This window comes from Balaenoptera borealis (genome assembly GCF_965194805.1).
Source record: "Balaenoptera borealis genome assembly, chromosome: 19".
Lineage (NCBI taxonomy): Eukaryota > Metazoa > Chordata > Mammalia > Artiodactyla > Balaenopteridae > Balaenoptera > Balaenoptera borealis.
This window is the reverse complement of record NC_138878.1, coordinates 23,182,901-23,207,947: the sequence shown is the minus strand read 5'-3', so window position 1 is coordinate 23,207,947 and position 25,047 is coordinate 23,182,901. Positions and strand designations below refer to the sequence as shown.

The 25,047-nt window shown below is 37.6% G+C and overlaps 1 protein-coding gene across 4 annotated transcripts in view; it reads right to left on the bottom strand.

The window, feature by feature from the left end:
• Nucleotides 1–25,047, bottom strand: part of CDH8 (cadherin 8) — a 377,020-nt gene that overhangs the window by 104,889 nt on the left and 247,084 nt on the right. For all 4 annotated transcript variants that reach the window (XM_082368897.1, XM_082368899.1, XM_082368900.1 and 1 more), the window contains one exon: nt 19,071–19,207. In XM_082368897.1, the coding sequence (XP_082225023.1) occupies nt 19,071–19,207 (137 nt within the window). The remainder of the gene's footprint in view (nt 1–19,070; nt 19,208–25,047) is intronic.

The window sequence follows — 25,047 nt, the reverse complement described above, 5'->3', positions numbered from 1 at the left end:
CTGATTAATGTTGCGGTACATTTTGTCTTGTCTCCACACTGAACGAAGTATACCAAAGATTCTCTGTCTTCATAGTCTGTTGTGTCATGAGCTTTGGGGAGGAAAGGTAGAGAAAACTAACACGGTGAAGGTAATAGGTGGTATGACATAGACCAAGAGACTGACTAATTTAAATTAGTTCTCAGTTCTCCAATGCTTATTTTATTTATCTATTTATTTTACAAAAAGTGTAAAGGGTTTTTAAAATTATGTGTAACATAGGCAAAATTATTTAAAGTCAATACATTTTTAAGGAATTTCACACATTCTGATTCCTTCCACTGCCAATCACCTTAGTTCCTCCAATGTTTGAGTCATAATCTTCAAGATAGCCCTTCCAAAAAGAACTTTTGCTCAACCCACAGTTGTCATGTCAAGTCATCCACAATTCTTTTAGTCAGGCTTCTTTGATATCCAATGGAATATGGACACACTTCAAAAATCCCCTACCTGTAATCTTTAGGATCCAGTTTCCTCAAGCAATTTACTTTAGGGCCATGTTCAGGACCAGAGGAGATGGATCTGCCTGGTTCTGAATTTGAGACACTCTCTAAACACGCATTAAGTTCAAATCATATTAATCCCTAAGCTGTCACACCCTAGAACAGTACAGATCTTTGGGATATGCCGATACGTACGATTAAAAAGTTTGACTGTTAGTTTTTTCATAGTTTATTTAGCAGCTCTGTCTTGTAGTTCTTTCCCACAGATTTAACACATAGTTCTGTGAGTAAAGGAAACCACATAGTTACTCTATGAGGCGTTTCCAATGATGTAGGTCTATAGGAAAAGCCTCATTGGGATAGACCTCAACTCCAATGCTTATTGTAATGTGTAGAAACAATTCCCTTTCCTCTTCCCCTCAGAATATAAATATAGATACAGATCTATACACACACACACACACACACACACACTAATAACTCATCTTACAAGTTTAAGAAATAATTTCCAAGTAAATTAACTAGCTAGCATTTGTCACATTTTCAAAGCAATACTGCAACTACATATATGAGGTGGTTTGGTCAAGGCTCTTATTGCTATCCTAGGAAAATGATTTTCTATCTCATTTTATCTTGTTTTCTACACTTGAAAAATGGGTCTAATAATACTTGCCCTTTACATAATTCAGAGAAATGTTGCAAAGATTAATGAAATACATGTAAAGAGCTGTAAGCTGGATAAATTAAGAGATCATCATCATTATTCTATTGGAGTCTTCAAATAAAATTTCCAGTAGAACTATGACCCTACCAACCTTGGTGAGTAAGGCAGATATAAGAATGCAGGAATAATGTGATTTTTAAAGAGATTTTGTTGTTTGAATCAAGTGCTTAAATCAAATGCCTAAATCTCAAACAGATCTGAGAAACTAAACAATTTTTCAGAAAAAAAAAAAAAGAATGAAGACATCTGAGAATTAAGAAACCAAGAAAGGGATGATCTTCAAATGCTGCAAGCTGACACTTCAGTTGGCACCCAACCTTCAGATGGGATTACTATCATTAGACCCATGATTCCAAAGACTTAATAAATGGACAATTAGGGTTTATGTCTCCTGGAATTTATCAAAATTAGTTGAGATACTCATCCAGCCTTTCCCCCATGTCTGTTGCTTGGCTGTATGTGGATAAATTCCAGTTGATTTTTCATTTCTCCTGCCAGATGTTTTGACATCACGTATTATAGGCATCTAATTGTTTTAAAATGCTCTCGCATTAATGCAGGAAAGTTCTCCTGTTTTCTGCCTTCTAGGCTTTAACTATGATAAGAAAGGAAGTAACTTTATTGTTTTCAAATATGAAACAAGGTCTGAAATTCACATCTGGCTTGACCCAGTACTTCAGCAATAGACCGATATAAACTTTTTATTTATTTATTTTAATTAATTAATTAATTTTATTTATTTATTTTTGGCTGCATTGTGTCTTCGTTGCTGCTCACGGGCTTTCTCTAGTTGCAGCGAGCGGGGGCTACTCTTCGTTGTGGTGCGTGGGCTTTTCGTTGCGGTGGCTTCTCTTGTTGTGGAGCATGGGCTCTAGGCGCGTGGGCTCAGTAGTTGTGGCACACGGGCTTAGTTGCTTCGCAGCATGTGGGATCTTCCCGGACCAGGGCTCGAACCCGTGTCCCCTGCATTGGCAGGAGGATTCTTAACCACTGCGCCACCAGGGAAGCCCTAAACTTTTTAAATTAGCTGCATTCCTTTGAGAAACCCAAGGCTGATTCCATGGGAGGAGAGAAAGGAGTTAGAGAGAGAGGAGAGACTCTATATCCAGAATAAATTTAGTTATTTGCAAGGAGTCCATGTGCTATTAACTTGAATATAGTCTACTGATGTAGAAAGACAGACTTGGTAGACATTACTTTTAGAAAGTGCTCATTCAGTGACCTTGAGGAAATTACCTCCATATATCTCAATATTATAAAATGAAGATAATATAATGTATTTACTTAACAGTCTCTTATCTCAATATTTATTGTACTAAGAAAAGTTAATAGTCTTTTGTCCATGCAAGTTACTTAATGGTATGAAGAGGAGCTTCAGGCCAACATTATCCTGGCACCTTAAAAACAAGATCAAACTTCTGAGCCTCAAGCATACACAACTCCAGGGATGCATTTATGTGCTTTGGAGAAGAAAATCTGCAGAGAAGTGAGAGGATGGGCACTCTATAAGGAGCAGGGCAGCAGCCATCTTGCTCCCTTGAAGACAGTGGAAACACGCCCATTCTCAATTCGATTTCTTCTGATGTGCTAACACTTTTCAAGGTGTTTACCAAGATGATTTCTGCCTGATTTATAAGTGTGTGTGACACTCTTTATACAGTTCCTAGGTAAAATAACTACTCCATAAAATTGATGGTAATACACAGAGTGACCAAGAGGTGGTAATACTGTTACCATCCTCACAGTTTGTATTACCAGAATCGATCTGGTACATATCTGTTCTTGCAAAACGAATATTAGTGAAGCACATGCTAATTACAGATTCATGAAAAGTCTTAGGGTTACAGAATGACTTTACACTGTCTAGCAGAATGATCTTGAGAAAACAACTCAAGCTTTCTAACTTTCAGCTACCTCATCTAAAATGTAGGATAATACAACCAGCCCTGGCTTATTTTCATATTGTTGTTTTGAGGCCTCAGTGTTGTAAAGAATAAAGAATCAGTTTACAAAATATATAATATAAAAATAGAAATGTAAGGAATTCCTATTACTAGCAGAAATGAAATCTGGAGGCCAAAGTTATCCTTATCTGGCAAGAGCCTCACTTTCATGACTAAATTTTCCAAAATATCATTCACCTTGTTACATTCACTGAGATTTAGGGTTTTGTCCTCAGCTTTGTGGGAACAGAAACTTTATTCTGTCAGCACATTCCTGAAGAGAATGGTGCTTCAGCACAGATATGCATTAGCCAAGCCCACGGAAGACCCTTGCTTAACAAGAATGGGAATACAGAGGCTTCCCTGGTGGCTCAGTGGTTGAGAGTCTGCCTGCCAATGCTGGGGACACGGGTTCGAGCCCTGGTCTGGGAAGATCCCACGTGCCACGGAGCAACTGGGCCCGTGAGCCACAATTACTGAGCTTGCGCGTCTGGAGCCTGTGCTCCGCAACAAGAGAGGCCGCGATAGTAAGAGGCCCGCGCACCGCGATGAAGAGTGGCCCCCGCTCGCCGCAACTAGAGAAAGCCCTCGCACAGAAACAAAGACCCAACACAGCTAAGGATAAATAAATAAATTAATTAATTAAAAAAAAAAAAAGAATTTACAGTGAAAAAATGTCCGCCAAAGGCTTTGTAGTGTGGCACAATGGTTAAGGCAGAGGTTCTTGTGTCAGACAAACGTAGGTTCAAAGTTTGGCTCCACCAAGTACTAGTTGTAAAGTCCTTAAAGCTTAAAGACACACAATAGCTATCTGATTTTCTCATCTGCACAATGTAGATAATATAATTTCTAACCACACAGGAAAGTTTTGTAAAATACATGGGTGACTACTCAAAATGCTGTGTCAAGCTCTGAGGAAAGTAAGTTCAAGAAACGATGGAATGATAGTTGTTGTTGTCATTATTATCATCATCATCTAGGTCAGCATATTTTATTGCAGCGTTTCTAAAACTGAATAAAATAGTCACAAAAATTGGCTTGCAAAAACATGGAGTGAGAGGAATGGGAGTTAGATGTGCAATTTAAATCCTGGCAGCCCTGTGCTCTGTTAATCCGCCTATTTCCAGAGGCAGGGCTCGTCCTGAAAGAGCACATCAGGCTTGGTCCTTATACCGGGGTGTCACTCTCTGGAAGACCTGGATGGGCCCCCCGCCTTTATCTCTGTGACATACTTAATTCCCTATTCCTGCTCATGTGCCTCTCTGAAAGAGTAACAACAATACCCGGGATTTAGCAGAAGGCAAGTCTTGATCTGTCCTGACAAAATGCTGTCTCTAGAGAAGGCAGCCTTATTTGATGAGACCCTAGAAATGTCAATTATAATGTCAATCTGTTTCCACTGAGGATAACTTCATTTTCATTCTGCTCTTAACAATGACCAACATTTAGTGAGCTCTTACTCTCTATACTATACCAAGAATCCTATGAAAGATGTTATATACATTACTTCTTTCAATATCCAACCTACATTTTGCTGGTGATAAATTATTTTATCAACATGATATCTAAGATATAGCAATACTTTTTGCTGTTACTATATCTCAAACTAATTGAGAAGATAAATGCCTTCCTAAGGCCATGGTTCTTAAACAGTTTGGTCTCAGGGCCTCCTTATACACTTAAAAATAACTGAAGAAATCAAAAAGTTTTTATTTATAAAAACATGTTACTAGCTTATATCTCTCAATATTTACCAACTAGAAATCACAACTAATTTTTAAAACAAAATAATACATACACACACACACATTTCATTAGCCATTGAGCAATGATACCAACACATGTCATGTAGCCTTTGGAAAACTCCACTCTCACGTGTGAGAACATGAGAGAGAAAAAGGCAAATAGCATCTGTGTGTTATTATAAACACATTGTGACCTCATGGGACCCCTAAAAGACTTGACTTTACTCTAGACCATACTTTGAATATGATGTTTTAAAGGATTAAAGATTTTTGCTTCCCCCACATGTTCCCCTGTATATTTCAACCATTCTGTGATTTTTTTAAGACTAGGGACTATGGTAGGTGAAGCATACAACACTATAGAAAAATGTTATTATGTACACCTTACAAATGATGAAAATGAGGCTTAGAAAGGATAAGCACTTTTCCTAACATCACATGAGTTACAGGTATTGTAGTTAGCTTACAACCCCATATCTTTCTGTCCCCAAACCTGTGCTCTTCATTATCATATTATGCTGCAGCCACTGAAGATCCATCAACCCGAGATGGATGAGAACTTAGTGATGGTCTCATTTTATCCACAGGCTAAAGAGAACTCTGAAGTCCAGAAGTACCATTATGATAGGTCCAAGAATTGAACCTATGTTTCCTGAATGGATTTATCATACCCAACTCCTTGCCTCTTAAAATTAGTTGTTCCTATTGTAGACACAATAATTACAGTATGTGTCCATTAAGAAGAAGGACAAAAATATTCATGTGAAGGTGTAGATGAGCCAAGTTTCTTGGCAAAACTATGCTGAATAAAATAAACATACTACCTTATATGACTTTTATTTTTATGATTTTTATCCGAAGTAGACTATCAGCAATTTAATTCCCTGATTTTTTTTCTTCCCGAACGTACAGTGCCTAGCACAAAGCCTGGCATTTAATGACACATTTGTACAGAGATTAATATTTTTCAAGGATGTTTGCTCTGTTTGCCCATCTGTCACACTTAATTAGTAGCACCAAACAGTAGAGAGTTCAGGCTTTGGTATTAAACCTGGTGGATTTGAACCTCATAGTATTAGATCTGTGACCTCATATACATTCCCTGACTTCCCCGGATTTCATTTCATGTATTTCTGAAACAATGCTCAGGATGTGTCCATCCCAATGCTGTTATAAGGAGTGAATGAAACAAATGTTTGCACACAGTGGTGACTGTCATTCTGCCTGGAATTAGGTAGCATCTCAAATTCTAGTTTGCCTTGATTGTCATACACAGATATTATTAAATTTAACAGATCTAGACGCTGAATCAAAGGAGATCGAAGGAGAGTTGCTCTGTATGCATCTATGCAACTTTCCCAAATCGTAATTCCTATGATGTCCAAAGACCAGTGAGCTTCTCCAGCCTTTCTACAACCAGACAATATACCTTGGGTGTTCATTTTTATTTTCCTGTTGGCTAAAAAGCACAACAGAAAGGTCCACGTGGAAATAAGTGCGCATACAGTGGAGGCTCCCATAACCATGACTGAAACAAGCCAAGATCAACAAGTCCCTCCCTTTCATCACAAAATTCCCAAAACATCCTGGGTGGATTCATGCTATTCCCTTCGCCTGCAACATTCTTGCTCTTCCTCTTCACTTGTCCCAATAGAGGACTGCACTTGACTCCTAGGGACACTGGAGAAGGCACCATACAGAGCTAATTTCTTCCTCATATGTGTTGTTAGGATGTGTTCTGTCCCCTTCCATTAGACAACCTGCTTGTAGTCCAGCAATTATCTCCCTACTGCAGATGCCCCGCCTCCAGGCCAGGAACTACGTCTTTAACAACACGTGACCATAGTGTCTAGTACAGAGGTGCAGAAATGTGTTTGACTCACTAAGGTTTTGTGTGCTCAGTCAACAGTCATTTGGTACATTTACTGACTAATTTATTGGATCTTAACTCTCTTTAAGATGGAGACTACAAGGGACAAAATCAATCATTCAGAGACCAAAACCAAAATAAAGATATATAATTCAGTATTTTCCATTTTCACTAAGGTCTCCTATTTATATGCCAGAGGCCATTTGTGGAACATCTAAATGCCTTTTCAACCCATGCCTAACCAATCACTTCTGATAAATATCCAGATACTTTCAGATTTATTTTAGGTTATCAGTTTCCCTGAGAAGTCACCCAACACATCAGTTCTGTCTTCCACGCTTTTTATATCGTTTCTTAAATAAACAAATGTGGATTTGTTGTTTTCTGGTATTCTGTGTTCAGTCTTTGTTTCTTTGTAACTGCTACATAATTATATTGGAAATGTGAAAAACAATTCAGCAGGAAATCAAATGCTGGCTCAGTGTGGGTATTTTTATATCCAGAGATACTCAAATATTAACCGATTATTATTAATCGGTTATTATTATTATTAATTGATTAATAATAAATTATTAGGATTAATATTAATCTAATATTTAGATACTGTGCCTAAAACACAACCTAAAGACAAGCCTTATTTAAGAGCTAGGAAAAAAAAAAATATATATATATATGCTAAATAGAACATTTTTTTAGACACAAATTTTCTTCATAGTGCATTAGAATTGTTTGTTTTACTAAACAAAACAGTTAAAGTCAAGGCAGAGAATGTTCTAAAAAGTCAGTGTCTCTTTTTTTTTTTTTGTCAGTGTCTCTTAAACATCAAGCTCACAATAGTCCACCTGAAAGAACAGGTGATGAGGCTTTTATTATTATTGCCATTGCTAAAAACAGATATAGAGAATATCCTTATATTATACTATATTAAATTATAATAAATAATATATGTTATAATATAACGTGATGATTATAATATATTAATGTAATCTATATTAATTACAGAAATATGATAATAATTATATATGCATATATATTCTCTATATCAACCAGGTGAGTTTTAGTTCCCTATTGAGTATTATAGTTTCCTTTTAACCAATAAATAAACACATTAGATTGATCAAGGAAACTGTTGATGTTCAAGTAGGTTGTTGTTAATGTAAACTAGGTTGGAATTCATATTTGTTTGTCTGCATAGTCGACGCTTTTTCCTTCCACATTTGTCATCCATGGTTTTATTCCATGTCTCCCTTCTTCAGCCTATTATTAATCATTCATTGTCAAATTATAACAGCAGGTGTGTGGAGCAGACTTCAGTATCATTCCAGGCTTATCTCAGTGGGTTGCAGGAGCATTCAAACTTCAATATAAGGAGCCCCTTTAATTTGTTTTAAATTTAGGAACTGGAGGTTCCTAAAAATCCAAATTCCCCTGGAACAGATAGTTCACAGATGCAAATTTTAAATTCATTATCCCCAACTGGACCTCCTCCCACCCTTTCAGTGGGGAAAAAAGCCTATCAGTGACATCCCATTGTGTTCTAACCTGTTTTATAAAGAGCTAGTCAAAGGAAGGCTGTAAACTCAAACTTTGAAAGGATGGACCACCTTTTCTGTTTTCTGACTTGTTAACATGAATCATGATATGTCTCAGGAGCAATTAGGCTATCACTAGGAGAGAATGCAGGCTCAATTGTCAGAGATTGGGCTGAAGAGCCAGACAAACCTAGGATCAAATCCAAACTTAGGCACCTAAACATGGAGAGCTTGAAGTTTGGTATCTTAGTTTTCTTTATGAGATGAGAGACTGGTGGTACCAATTTATGGAAGTGCTGTGAGGATTAAATGGATAAAGGGCATGAGAAGGGCTAGAATGTTGCCTAGCATACAGTAAGCAGTCACTCTTAATTGTATCATTATTTTCATCCTCCTCACCAAGGTTTAGGATCTCCATCAGTTTCCTTGTTGCTCATTAGTTTTAGCCAGATGCCAATTTCTGTTCATTCAAAGTCCATTTCTAACGCAGCTTCAGTTTTACTCTGAATCAGGACTGCAGGGGTTGTGGCAGTGGTTCTCCAAGTGCGGGCCCTGGGCAAGCAGCATCGGCCTCACGTGGGAACTTGTTAGAAATACAGATTCTTTGGCCCAGGAATCTATGTTCTAACAAGCTCTCTGGGCGGTTCTGAGCCACCATTATAGCCATATTCTTCCCCTTCTCATTCTCCAGGTTGTAGGCTCTCTGTTCCACTCCAAACCTATTCTGCTCCTAAATCTGGAATGCTAATATTCTGAGCCACACATTTCCCTTATTTTGATATTTCTATGTATTTGATGGGCCCCTCTGACACAGAGAATAAGATCATTTCCTGTACCTGGCATCCGAAGGCAATCATAATTTTCTATACTTAACTTTCCAACCATATATTCTTTTCTCTCCTGAGTTCTCTAATCTTCAGAAGATATTCTATGCTCTTCTCCTCTGGATCAAGATGTTTGTTAGTTTGGAAATACATCTCTGACAAAAGCCTACTGTTACTTTATGACCCTGATGAAAATATACCATCCACAAAGGATCTTCCCAGAGAAGACTGTCTCTCCCATCCAATGGAGAGATCCCACCCTAATCCAAATTATATGCTTTTTAAGTAAATAATATTTAGAGTTTCAATGCATGCCTTAGAGACAATTTCTTTACATTCTACTTCCTTGCTTCTTTGTGACAGTGTAACCCTTGACCTTGGGCATCATGTGGGGTGAACCCTTGTCCTATAGATACTCCAGGAACAAGAAAGTATCAGTATCATAAGTGAGGGTGTAGAGTGACCAATGCCCTGCCACCCCAAATTAGATGGAAGCAAGTTATCATAGTTCAAAATTCTACCATCTGGCTAAAAGGGCCACCTGACCTGGCACTGAAATGCTAGGTGGGTGGGGGTGGATCAGAGATGGAATTGGCATCTATTTTTAGCCCTGACTTCTAAGCTCTGGATTAGGGAGTCCTGTAATAAGAAAACATGCTGCATTTTCATTCTTTAGGCTTTGCTGCTTTGTAACCTGCTTCCACTTGTTCAATACAGATCAGATTAAACGATAAACGGGCTCGTTGGGTAATGAAGTGTGGGCTGGCATAATTCAGGGCTTGCCTCAGGCTCTCAGAGGGAAGAGAAATAAAGGTTCTTAGATCAGAAGCCTGGCTCCTTGGGGAAAAAGTGAGAGGACCTGAGGCTCCTCTCTGCCAGCACCTTTCTCATGGTCTCTGTCTCTGACCTTAGATTGGTTAATATTCTATGGGAATTCTTCCTTTTGAGCATAGTCAGTGCCCCACAATTTTCATACAAGGAGAGCATAGTCATTCCTGCCCTTTATGCCTCAGCTTCAGTCACTCAGGAAAGAATGACTTTAAAACATCCAGAAAAGCCATTGCGCCTGTGTGCTTGTCTGCCCAAGACTTTTAACAAAGAGCTGAGTAGGGTATATTAAAAGCAGAGATCCTTTCCACCAATTAATCAATAGTGTCTGTTTAGAGTCAGAACTCATCAGGTTAATATCTTGTGGTATTAATTCTTATTTCCTTTATTCATTCATTAACTCAGCAAATATGTACTGGGAGCCCCACTGTGCTAGGCTCCCAGGATAAAACAGTGATCAATAACAAAGCAATAATAAAATGTCTCATGAGAACAAGGACTTTACCAATTTCTCCCTTTAGAAATGTATTTTCAAGGAATTCCCTGGTAGCCCAGTTGTTAGGACTCGGCCCTTTCACTGCTGTGGGCCCGGGTTTGATCATCCCTGGTCGGGGAACTAAGATCCCGGAAGTCACACGGCATGGCCGAAAAAAAGAAAAAGGTATTTTCAAAACCTCAAGCAAATAAATGGGTATTATAAGCCTCAACCAGTCTCTTAAAGGCAAAGAGCATGGATCTTTGAGACCTTACAGGAAAGGATTAATAATAGTTGCTAAAGTTTACACTAGGAGTCAGGTAGGAGAAATTTTTGTAGCATTAAAAATGTGCTAATAGATTTATTATGAATAATACAAATTGCTATTTAAGTTGAAATTCTAAAGAATCTATAGTTAACCAGTTGACAGCTGTTAGAAATACTGTGTCCAATCCTTTTTCTCAAATAAGTAAGACGTGAGAGCAGAGAATTTTAGACGTATGTGAGAAGAGGAATCTAGAAGGGAAGTACCTATGCGTGTAGGCTACAGATCCATATCATTCTTGGTCATATATACTGAGATTTAGCATCCCAGTGTGAAATTAATTTTTCAAAAAAAGAATGCCCATAATATTTGGAAATTCCAACTCCTCCCATCAAGAGGTGACATTTGTTTCTCCACTCCTTAAACCTGCTCTTGGTAACGTGACTTGCTTTGACCAGTGGGATTTGCAAACTTGATGCAAACAGAGACTTGGCAAGTACTTGCTCCCCAGTCTTTTGCGGTTCCATGGAAGCCTGGGAGTAGCACCAAAGGAGCTGAGCTAGCCTATTAGAGGATGCGAGGCCACGTGGAGCAGAGAAGAGGTGCTGACTAACGCCTAACTAGCCTGTCATGTATACAGTTGGTGCCAATATAGATCATCCAGCCCCAGACAAGCCACCAGCTGACCAGATAGACTAGCAAAACCAGTTCAGACCAAAAGAACCACTCAGCTGCTCCAGAGAACCACGAGAAATACATCTTTATCATTTTAAGTTTTGACACGGTCTATTATGCAGCAGAAGTTAACCAATACAAATCAATGTCCATATGACTATTTTGGTTCCCTTTATTCCTAAGCCCAAGTGGCTGGGAGAAAAAGGGAGATCTGAATGACAAATAGAATGTTTAGATAAAGGACATAAAGTTTATGTTTATGTAAGAGAGAGTAGGCACCAGGTTTGGTCTGGAGAAGGATAGAGAGGAGGGTGAGGAAGGAGGGGGGAGGGGCACTAGAGAGGGGAAAGAAGAAATGTTATTGAGTCCTTCCTATATGCCAGGCTCTGTCTTATGCATTTTACCTGTATTACATCATTTAATTGTCATGACAAACTTCAAATATAGCAACTGAGGCTAAAAGAGATTATGTGACTTATTCAAATCACACATAGAGCATATGTTTCGGCTCTGAAAATTTGACTTCATAGTTTGGTTTTACCTAGTAAGCACTACTGCTGTCTGAGAAAGCATGGTAACAGTAGCTATGACCTTAGTTTGGGGTAAGAAGGAGGCTTTTAAGGTTGCCAAGCTGGCCAGGACTGACAAGAGGAAAGAAGCCCCTCCTTTTGGATACATATTTTTTTGGAAAATTATACCTCCCAAGTCATCTCAGGATGATACGTCCTCAAAAACTCACAATTTGTATATTCTCAAAATAAAGCTGGGTGGTTTTACTTTATGACAAAAAGATTACTTTTAGGCATATCCTCTTTAATTATATAAAGTGATAAAATTAATGTTTACTTTATAATTATTGTTATGATAATTAATATTAGCATAAGCATTATTACCAGAAGTTTATTCTATGTTAGGAAAGATATTAGGATGTAAACATATTCACTCCTTATCACACACCTCTAAAGGTGTTTCAATATATTCCCCATTTTATAAATAGGGAAACTAAGCCACAGAAAGAAGTAATTTACATGGCGTGAGTGTGATTGAATGAAAAAATTATGATTCCATCCAAGCAAACTGACTTATAAACTTGGCCACTTAATTCATATGTTATTCTCTTTGACTTGTAGACTGATGTCTGCACTTTCTTCCCAAGTCCATGTGCTTCCTCTGTCCCCAGAGAAACGGTAGCTGAGGGTAAATCAACCTACTGTCCTCCAATCTTTATAATCTCTTCACATATCTAGGACCTCCCCTACCTGCCCCACCTTAATCTGGTACCCTCAAATCTGGAGATGACCATTTGCTATGACTGGTCAGTTTGCTACAACTTGCAGCTGAAAACCTTGAATTACTATTTGCTGCGTACTTCTATCCTTTATCTACAGTTGTCTACAGTAGGAGTTACTGTTCAGGATTTGAGGAGGGTGGTTTATAAAGAGACCAGGGCAAGACATAGGGATGGAAGCCTCTTACCTTCTGCCTTTTTCTGGGTTAGGACTAAGGGGCTATTAGTCATAGTGACATCTTAAAGGAGTTCCTAGTTAAAATCTATTGATATAGCTCCAGTCTCAATCTGTAGGCTTTTTCTAAATATCAGTAGATTAGAACAAAGGAGGGGTAAAGATGAAAGAGATGGAGAGGTGGTGGGAGGATATCGGTAGAATGGATGCAGAATAAAGAGGAACTAAGGGAGAGATTCCAAAGTCAGTATTCAAGTAACTGGAGCAGCTGTACATGAAGTGGGCACTATAGTGATTAAAATAAATCTGGTGTGGGTTACCCACAAAATGATATTCATGCGGGGCCTGCATCAGGCTTCTCCTTGAACTTGGAATGACACTCCCATTCTTCCTTGTAGGGAAATCTTATTTTGGATGCTGATCTCTTTCCCAGGAAACTGTAGCTTCCCCTTCATTTTCCCATAATTTATTTCCACTTCACTTCATTATAATCTCTATTGTTAAGAATACTGATCTCTACCTTATAGCACCTGCATGCTTGTCTGAGGTAGGGGGATCTTGCTAGGAACTTGCCATGTGCCTATATTCCCAGACAGTCAGCCATAGTGCTATAGCTTCTCTGATATTTGGGAGCCCTTAACCACTCCTGCCCCTGAAATTTACTGTTCACCTCAGACTTTCATCATCCTTTCCCTTCTGTGAGAGTTACTGAACTGGACAATAGCTTCTCTCCATCTGCTTCCACTCAATTCTATACAAGGGAATGATATTGATTTTAAAGAAACTCTAGTCCTGATTATGCCACAGGCAATAGATAGAGACACTGCAGATTTGAACGAGATCTTGATATAAAATCTCAAGTCCTTAATTCAATCAGGCTCTCCAAGAATATGCCTGCTTCATTTCGAGGGTTTTTCTTTAGGCACAGGTCAATCTACCATGCCCGAACCAGGGACAAGAGGAAGGTCAGTGAACATATTGGCTGTGCAATGAAGAAACACAACTGCACCCAGCAGTAACACACAGGTCACGACTACCAATTTTGTTGTTGTCGGGAGAAGGGGTAAAAGAAAATATAAACCAAATAAATAATTTAAAATTAAGCTGTTATTCAAAGCCTCAGGTTAGGGCTGTCTTAACAAGAACATATGAGATTTATTCATCAATTTCTAAAGATTACAGATAGATTTTAAGGTAAAATGTATAGTACCATCACTTTTAATTCAATTCTTACTACAACCTAAATTTAAAAGAACAATTATGATTCCCATTTCACAGGTGGGAAAACTGAGAGCAAGAGAGAGGAAATAATTTGCCCAAGGTTATATGGGCAAAATGTGGCCAACTCCATCCAACTCCAGGACCCAAAATTTCTCGCAACAATGAGCTCCCTATAAAGATGTATTTTTCCTAAGTAGCCTGGGTTGGACAAAGCAATTATTCTGGCAGCTGGGCCCTATGTCAGGAAGAAACATTCCTTAAGTGCTATCAAACTAGTATGTCCCCTGGGAGATTTAACCATCATTAGTGAAAAGCTTCGTTGACAATATTGTGTGCAGCCCACTGTAGTGGGCTAGAGCAATGCATTATCACTAACTCAAAGAGATTAATTTAATGGTCAATTATATGCTTCCTGCTTTACAATACTTTCAGGTAACCAATAATAGTATGCTTTCTGTAAATGCCAATTGCCAGCTCTCGGGTACACAGTGTCAGCGGGATTCTCCACTTTCCATCCCACATCACCACTTTCTCTGGGAAGGACACTCTAAAATTGGCATTCAATACCTCTGAAATGCCCCTGCAGAGACTCTTATTGTAAGCAAATTTTTCCTTTACTGTCCCCCAATATCCTTTATCTCTCTGACAGCTGAGCTAGTTACCCATGTCGCTCTCTTAAGTAGGTCTTACTACACTACCCAACCTAAAGGGATCTTGTGCATCATCTGACAAGCCTTAGCTCAAACCTCAGCTCAGTGACATATCACCTGTCACCACAGGAATAACACAAAATAGAGACCAAAACACACAAACAGAAGAACACGTCACCTTTTTCTGCCTTCCTTCAAAATATCATAATCATGTTTATAATGTAAAATTATATTAATTATCATATAATTAAATTATAATGTGAATCTGATGGGGAGGGTGGAAGGGAGGTGGGGAGAACTTGGGAAAAGTGGATTCCTGAATGGCTGCCTTGAGTTTCTGATTCCGTAGGTCCTAGGCAAACACCAGAACTCTGGTTTGAACAATAACCCAGGTGACTGGGATCAGCTGGGCATGTCAAGTTCTCTGTGAACTTCATTGAAAAATCCTGTCCCCTAAAATGTTCCTCAGTTTCCTGATCTCGAAAATGGGAATAGAATTCCCATCTGAACAGTTCCAAAGGCTGGCTTTGTCCATTAGGCAATGTTCCTCCCCTGGGTTATAAACGTTAGAATAGGAGGGCCTGAGCAAATGCAGGCTTGTTCTTTCCTCCACTGCACTCTTGTCCCTGCACCAGCCTTCCGCTTTGCACAGAAGAACTATTTCATTCGCTTGTTTCAGGAAATGATGTGGCAGTGTCAGAAGCTCGATTTAAGCAGGAGGATGGAAGGAAAGAAGATATAGGAGAGGGTTCCCCCCAAAGAAGGCATCTAAGAACATGTAATCTGCAGTTAAGCAACAAGGGTACCAATCTTGCCTCTACCCTTTGCTCTCTTGGAGGCTCTGGGCAAGTTACTTAACCTCTGAGATTCCTTGACTGGAAAATGCATACAGTAATAGTACCTGTTTTCAAAGACTGATGTGAGTTAAATGCACCATAGGGATTACATAATACTTTTTCAGTGTTTTACTAGCTAAATTTACTTTAAGCCTTCACCACCATGGTACACAGCAGCCATGCAAAATAGTTTCAAGGGATGCTACTAGCAAAGCTACTTAGCAAAGATGCGCTATACAAGCCTAATCTCTTGTTAGCACTTGGGCATCTAACTGCCAGATCATGTAATGAGATGTGCCTGTTGATTGTGATGGCACGTTAGATCTATTACCTCTGAAATTCTTGGGAAATATACACAGTGAAGCATCTCAGCCTTGGTTAAGTGAATCTGACACAAGAGGATAAAGGATGACATCTCCATTCTCATTAAGAGATAACAGATGGACTTTCCTAAAATCCATTTTTTAGCTTAATTTCACTTGCTTAAATCTTTTGTCTGAAGAGATGGTGATCTGAGAGTAATTTTAAATTGTTCTCCCTGGAATGAATATTTCTTTATCTTTATTAGAACCTCCCCCTGTGGGGTTATATTGTCCTGGGTGGTTTTAAATATTCATCTCATCCAAATACAATAAATCTCCTTTTAATATTTTTTTCCAAGACATGGTCTGCGGCTTTGGAAGATAAACATTACATGATGGGCTAAATAATAAAACCAAGTGAAAACAAGTTTCTAAGCCATTTTCATAGTAATTCCAATATTTCTTAAGTTCTCTGTGATCTTATTTCAACTTCCTTTCATGATTTAGAAAAAAAAGATAACCTAATTTTACATTTAAATTTCTAGAATTATGCCCACCTCAGCTTATACTTTACAGACTAAAATTAAAGTTCTCTTTTGTACTCTCAATCTTGTTGGTTTTAAGAAAGTTACATGCAAAAAGTCAAAAAAAAAGTTTAGTTTTCAATCTCTGAGTAAAAAAAAAAAAGATCAAAAAAGGATGTAATAAAAGGTGAGATAACTCCCACTGATGTCAACAGAATAATGTAAGTTTGGGTTGTGTATTTTCAATTCTGTAAGGTTCAAAGTAAAGCTGAGGGTTGTCATGTGGACAGAACCATTTCCTATTTGGTCTCTATGGAGCTAACTGTAACCTTGAATTTGGGACATACTTGAGTGATTTCTCTCAAGCCATGAAGAAAACTTTATCTGATCTATATTTCAATATTTTTTAATCAATCATATGTTCATTGAAGGAGGTTTGTGGTCATACTTTTTTGTCACACCATCAACATGGAACTGCTTGTAATTCCCAATACTCATCACCTTCTTGCTCACCTCTGTGTCATTCTTTATAGATATATCAGCAGATTCCAACTCACACTTTTATATGCAGGGGCTTCCAAGTGCCATTAGAAGGAAAAGTTCAAGAGGACCAGGGTTTTTTCTTATTTTGTTCACTGCTATATATCCTCAGTCACTAAAACAGTGCTTGGCAAGTACCGAAGACTCCATAAATAATTATTGAGTGAATGAACAAATGAATGTCTTCCCTTATTTGGTTTGGTGCCCTTGTCACCCTAGAATTAACAGCTCATTATCCCAGAGGATCTGCTTTGTATCTGTCGTCCTTACTTGTCTGTGATTCCTTGCAAATGAGACTTTTGTTTCTGGATTGCCCCTGAAATATTTCCTAACCACCTATTCTGTGTATTCATTTCCTTTTACTCTTTACAATGGAGTACCTGGATTCTTATTATTAGGGCCTCCTTGATGAATATTTAAGTGAAGGCATCCATCTCATAAAAAAAGTGCCATAGATTAAGGTGAACTCAAGTAGGTTTTTATATTCAATATATGAGAAAATTATTTTAAACGTAATTATTGCCTACATACTTTAAACAAAACCATGGTCCTTTAGAGCGTTTTTATATAGCCTCAAACCAATCTAAATAGATATAGTTTTTCTCAGAGGCTTAAGGTGATATGCAGCTTCAACATTGTAAATTGTAAAAATTTCATATCTAGATGGGGTTAAGACTTCTAATAAACCAAAGCCACCAAATGGGATGCTTGGTTTCCTTTATCCCTTAACGTTACAAGGGAAAACTATTGCCAGAGTCACATACTGGAGAAGAAAATGGTACTTCTAATAAGGAAAAACACCGAAGTTTCCAAAGCTCTTTTTTCATTCCATATCAAGCAGGTTCTTTGCCTGCTTTGAGTTGCCAAAAGAAACATTCTTCACTCTTGAATCGTCACTTTTTCACACCGTGGTTGTGTTTTGTTTTCTTTTGTTTTTAGTAAGACTCCGTGGAAGACATTACCCCACATCTCAGAACAAGGAAAAACCACGCCCTTCATGAAGGTCTAGATTACTCTTCCTCTTACAGACAAATTTATCAACGTATCTCAGAGACATTAGCTGTGAAACCAGAGGAGATTTTAGAGAAAGCATAGAGCAGATCTTAGGGCTGATGTCCTTTACATATGTATGCCCATGAATCTTTCTTATTGTGAGTTTTTATTTCCTTATTCAGATACCTTCTACCCTAATTCCCTCAAGAATGTAATGTCTCCCTTGCACTTGTGTAAACTGTGAAGTCCTCATCAGCTCCTTTATGGAAAAATAAAGTCAGGTAATATGCAGAATGTCTTTTGCTTGGAAAGAAAATGAATATCACATCCCCTTTGCATGTTCGTATATAAAAAAACTGGTGAGACAGAGTGTGGGTTCTCATAGACAGAATAGCATTAAATTTCAGCATATAGCTATTGTTTAGAGACTCAATTATAGTGTCATTAAGTGTAATCAAAGAAGCTGTGCTCATTAAAAATTAGCAGAAAGACTAACATGTGTTATTTTAACAACCCTGGAACCTCCTCTGAAAAAAAGCTTACATTTTCACATGTAATTTATGAAAAATTTTATGTTGAAGATATAATTTTAAATAGTCCATGATTACTGTGTAAGACATATTAATTCTAAAAAACAAAACCAAAAAATCATTTATCATCTCATCTCCCCAAAATGATATGTATTGACAGTGTAAATTTTCTTTCTGTATTTCTGCATGTATATATGTATGTATATATGCATAGTTTAAATATGTGAGTAATAGTTTCTATATCGAATATAATATATACGTTAGGGTCCACTTATTTAAATTATGGTATATAGTTCTTGAATTCTATTTTTTTAACCTACCCTTTTATACTAAATCTTTCCCCATATTTTAATATGCAAAACATTGTTTTTGATGGCCGAACAACAGATATAGATATAAGAATACTTGGATAGAAGAAATGTTTCCTTCCCACATATATTGCAACTTTTTGGTCATTTACCACAGTGTAAGTTATTTCATGTTGAGACGATGCATTCAAAGGCTCCTCGGGAACAATAAAATAAGTTCCAATGCCAAAATATCTAATAGAAACTGGGACCACTTGTCATATGATCCCTAGGCATAAACTATAATTACAATCTTGAACCCAGCCACATAAGGAAGAAATTAACAAACCCAGGCACTTACTGATTTCGGTAGCAATGATTGTTATGTTGTGCCACACGCTTAATTCCCTGTCAAGCGGTGTTGCAAGCGTTATCTTCCCATCATCTGCATTAACATTGAACTGTCTCTCCAGGTCGGTGTGCCGGTCGATGGAAAACCTACAAAACAGATACATTTGTAATCTACTTCAATGTTCATATGATCCATACATTCCACAGCAGACCTTTAGTAATCCTTAGAGAGCCATAGCTGCGAAGTCAAATGAATTGGGAAACACAATGGCATCATAATTTGTAAAACGAAATGACTGAATGCAGCATAAGAAACTTAATAATTATTGTCTAAGGAGTAATTAGCTACATATGCAACATGGAGGTCATAAACTGCCATCAGTTTCAATAGGTAACATCTTCAAAAATGGATGCTGATGAAGAGTTAATTGGACAATCCATCACATTTATTGGACAGCTTATGATAATTAGCAGTTGCCACAAAATACCATATAAACAATGAACCCAAGCCCAAAGCAGGATGGCACTAGCCAGCAAGTTATTTATGGCAGTTCAAAGGAAATGTGTGTTTGTGTAAAACTTGCATTTGATTACACGGTATGTATGTGTTACTGTCATTGCTGCTGTTGGTTTGTTTTGTTTTCAGTTTAAGTAAAATATATATTTAGTCTCCTATTTGTCTCTGTCTGTAGAAATCAGATGTTTACTGATTCTCTAGTGAAATTTTTTAAATTGGAATAGATATTTTAGCAGATTTACAACACACAATTTCATGAAATTTAAAACTTTAAATGGGCAGGTTAGTAGTTCCTCTGTTGAGAAAACTCTTCCAGATAAGACAACATTAAGATGCTTTGTGTCTATGGCCAAGTGCTTCTCGGGAACACTAAGTATCAAGATCATACAGGAATTATTTTTTTCACAACATTAATATCCTTTTTATATACCAGTATCTGAGCTTTGGCAATGGAATGCCAAATACAAAAAGCTATATGTCTTAAGGAACACAAGGCATAATTAGAAATATCGGTCTATAAATAAGCAGTGAAATAAACTAAAACAGGATGGAACAGAGGCTCAAAGAAGGATACTGTAGACTAAATGTTTGTGTCTCCCCCAAAATTTATATGTTAAAATCCTAACTCCTAATGTGATGGTGTTTGGAAGTAAGGTCTTTAGGAGGTAGTTAGGGTTAGAATAGGTCATTAGAGTAGGGCCCTCCTGATGGGATTAATGACCTCATTAAAAAAAAAAAAAAAAGAAGAAGAAAAAGAAGGGGACATAGGCTCTTTCCCTGCTCTCTGCCAATGAGGATACAAGAAGAGAACCATTTGTAAACCAGAAAATGTGCCCTCACCATACACTGGATCTGCTGGTGCCTTAATCTTGGACTTCCCAGCCTCTAGAACTGTGAGAAATACATTTTTGTTGTTTAATCCACCCAGTCTATGGTATTCCATATCTGTAGAAGGCCAAACTAAGACCAAGGCCATGTACAATCCCATCTAGGAGGAAGGACTGAAGAAAACCATTATGGTTGAGATGACCTCCTAAGAAGTGCACATGAAATCGATTTATTGGTACCCGTTAATGCTAAATATGAAACATGGTCCATGGCTATTTGGAGCTTAGCATATTTTATTTTTTTACATGGTTTTTATGGACATTTATTCTATCATTAAGAATAAGACTATGTTATTATAACAAAATGAGAAAAAAAAAATTTCCCATAGTGTTCTGACTGTAGGTTTGTACTGTTAATATTTTAGTGGATTTCATTGCAAACATATATATGTACCTTACATATATCTACTTATTTATGTGTATCTACTTATTTGAATCTACATCTACCTATAAAGAAGGATGGATAAATGGATGGGTAGATAGATGATAGGTAGATAGAGAGACATATAGGGATATGGATAACTCCTTCCTCCTTTTAGCTATTTCTTTTTCATTAGAAAGGATATTTATATCACTTATACCAGATGCAAATACCAAGAAAAAAGGCATTTCTGTGAATCTTCCCCACCAAACACAAGCATCACTAAACATTTTGGAATAATATTAAAAAACACTTAATTTTATTGACGATAGCTTATTGCTGAATTCCTTGGTAAAAACATATACCATGAAATTATAGTTCCTGGTACAGTAAAGACTTAGATATAAAGAAAACTAAGACACTGACATGCATCTATACACCAGGAATTTACAAACCAACCCCATGCCTAACCCCCAGGATGATTAGAGAAATTCAGAAAGGATTTAAGAACCCAGAGGCATATCTGAATTAACAGTGCTTGCAAAATAATCCTGAGCATGAGGAAGTGTTCATTGCAAAACATTTGAATCTGTTGTATTATGAGAAAAAAAAGACTAAAAACCCTTTTCTTGGGGAACAATGATTGTTGATTAGACCAATGAAGTTCCAAGTTTAACTGTAAAATAACTGAAAAGACACGGGTTTTGCTCCAGATATCATGAACACTCTGTCTCTTAAAAGAGCTAAGAAATGTCCAGAGGATTAATTATCACTATCTGCATCATATTCATAAATAAACTTTGCAGGCATTGCTGGGTTCTAGTAATTTTATTATCTCACTGCTGATATTTCACACACTCATGCATCTACCAGTTTCCCAGAGGCCACAGTAAATGAAAATCAGTCTAATCACTGATACTCATGAATCCCAAATCTGAAACACACTCCATGGCTATTTGATTGCTGTCCAGTAAATGCCTAGAACTTCTGGCCTAGTAGTAGCACTGGGAACAATGAAAGGGTTTTGGAAGTTGGCATTTAAAAAAAAATGCTGTTTGTTTAATCCCTTATTTAAAACTATATTATGCAGGGACTTCCCTGGTGGTCCAGTGGTTAAGACTTCGCCTTCCAATGCAGGGGGTGCAGGTTCGATCCCTGGTCAGGGAGCTAAGATCCCACATGCCTCACAGCCAAGAAAATAAAACAAAAGCAATACTGTAACAAACTCAATAAAGACTTTAAAAATGGTCCACATCAAAAAAATTTTTTTAAAAACCTGTGTCATCCAGACCCCAAATTTGGAATAAATTATGTCTCTATTATTTATACATTGCTGTTTCTGGGATAATTAACAAATTCATTGAGCCTCAGTTTCTTCACTGGTCAAACATGAAGTACTCAGATCCCAGGTCTGGTTGTGAAGATTAAAAATAAAGCATAAATCAGTCTCTGGTGCTTAGTAGGTGCTGAAGATATGTTCATCATCATCATCAAATCACCATAATCATCATGTCCCATTAAATGAAACTTTATAAACTTCCCTACTTGGAAGGTGGTGGAGAAGGCCCCTTTCTTAATAGTTTATAAATAGCATAAACCTGGGAAAACATTTGGGTGTTATTTAACTCCCATCACTCTAACAGAGGCAGGGATATTTTTCTCATTTTTTAAAGATCCAGTTCATGACAGACTTTATGGGGTGAGTCATAAGAATTTATAAAATAGGCTATAAATACAACCCTTTAGTAAGATCAGAGGTAAGAATGTCATAATATTACGAGATTACACAATGGGGAGGAACTTGGGGAAAACAACGACTAAGTTTAAAATTCAGTTTGAAGTCTACCTCAACTATTTCAAGAAGCCTCTTGCTCCCTTTGTAGACATTTCACACATTTTATTGCCTAATAGACTTTATAGTAAAGGCTGCCAAGAGCTTTTGCTAAACTGTTCAAAAATCCAGACAACATAGTCAATAAGCATGCATTAGACACCAAACGTGTACCAAGAACAGTGCTAGATGCCTTTTTCTTTCTTGCATCCTTCTCTCCTTGGTTTCTTGTAGAATGAATAAAAGAAAAATCACTCTTACACAGGTGTGACTTAGTCGTGTTATTAACCTCTCTGTACCTTTGTTACCTAATCTGTAAAATGGGAATTATAATAGGTTTTGTGAGATTTAAGCGAGGTAATACCTATAAAGCACTTATTGCAGTGCCTGGCATGTAATAAGTGCTCAGGAAATATCTATTGAAAAATTTTAATGCTGTCATTACTTATCTGGAAACAATAGGTTTCTACTGACAATTCCCAGGCCCCTCTTCAGGAGTAAGCCAGCATTCCTTTTACTCCTTGCCTCTTTGTCCCTAAACCAGTTCATCTGGGTTCTCATATCAGTGGAAGCAAACACAAGGAAGATATCACTTTAAGTGATAAAATAAAGCTGAGGAGACAGAGCATGTGGGGAGGCTCATACCTGCACCTCTAGCACCATTCTAGTGTTCATTTTTCTACCAACTTTTCTGACCAAAATCTCCATCCCATAAACTGACCATTCCAAGTTCAAAGCATTATTGAACACATTCACTTTGGTATTCATATTGAATACTATATGAGCATTTGTTATCATAGTTAAAATTAATTACATTTTTATATAAGTTTGAAATGAATTACATAAAGATTACCCATATTTTAAAAAACTGCACCCCACATGCCATTTTTAGGAATGTTCTCAGAAGATGCTTGCTCCCCACCGATAGGTATGCCACTCCATCGCTAGCTGCAAAGATTCAAGTTGCTTTCCTCTGGCCGTCTAAGCTGCCACCATCCACTCCACTATCTCAAGTTTCTCCCCACTCCTCCTCCTATTCCACTGTGTGATACAGCCGCATCACTAGCAATAAAAGTCAATACTCAATTACAAGACTCAATATAGGCTCTTTCCTTAAAAGCCAATTGACAGAGAATAATTTCAAAGAAAAGCAGAGTGGGTTAAAAATAGCAAACTTAAAGTACCAACTTAAATTTTAGAATCCAGTGTACCAAGCAAGTTCTCCAGATGTCATGATTTTGCATAGATGTCCCAGAAGTAGACACTAAGCCATTCATTCTGCTTTCTGGGATTCCTAGCATCTATCTGAATAGCAACAGATAGAGTGCAAGAAACAGAGAAACCAGAAAACCTTCAGTCTAATTTCACCTGTGGGATCTCATTAAAACAATGTAACTAGTCATAATCTCATAGGCCCATCTATAAATAGGAGAAAGTATCTATTTCACAGCATGGTTCTTTGCAGTAACTGAGTTGATACATGATTCAGATACAATAAATTAATTGGTTAATTAATAGTCAAGTCTTCAAACCCAGAATGACTGTGAAAATGAATAACTAGAAATAGAAAGATATAAATAAAAACAACCATTCACATCCTTCAGTAGTTTCCCAAGTGACACTAGAAAAATGTTCCAAAATTCTTTGTAGTGTTTGTCTATACCAGTTATCACCCTTTTCAAAATATCTGCTACCATGAAGACTCTGAGCTGAAGAGATGAGAGTCTATACTGGGTTTCCTCTCTCAACAATCATCCACAAGGAGCCTTCTGGACCTGGCCTGAGTCTTCACAGATCCTCTCTTCCTTAAGGTTGTCCCTCCTATTATTCTACAGGTAAACATTTGCTGGACTTTTGCTCTTTAAAGGCAAGAAGAGATTGTTTGATTTATATATCATAACATCACATTGGTTGGAATTTTGTACTGCAGTTACTCAATAACTCACAATAGGAAAGATGCACAAACATTTACTGAGCATGGCTTGTTATTATGTGTGAAACACAGTGGTAAAGAAATATGAGAAAAAAGAGTATACGGGATAAGAAAGTAAAAGAAAAAGAATAAAGAATGAATTTGGTTCCTACTATATCTACTGAAAATTTCAATGTCTTCTAATTTATATCTTAAAAGTCATAGGGGGCTTCCCTGCTGGCACAGTGGTTAAGAATCTACCTGCCAATGCAGGGGACATGGGTTCAGGCCCTGGTCCAGGAAGATCCCACATGCCACGGAGCAACTAAGCCCATGCGCCACATCTACTGAGCCTGTGAGCCACAACTACTGAAGCCCACGTGCCACAACTACTGAAGCCTGCACACCTAGAGCCCGTGCTCCGCAATAAGATAAGCCACCGTGATGAGAAGCCCATACACTGCAACGAAGAGTAGCCC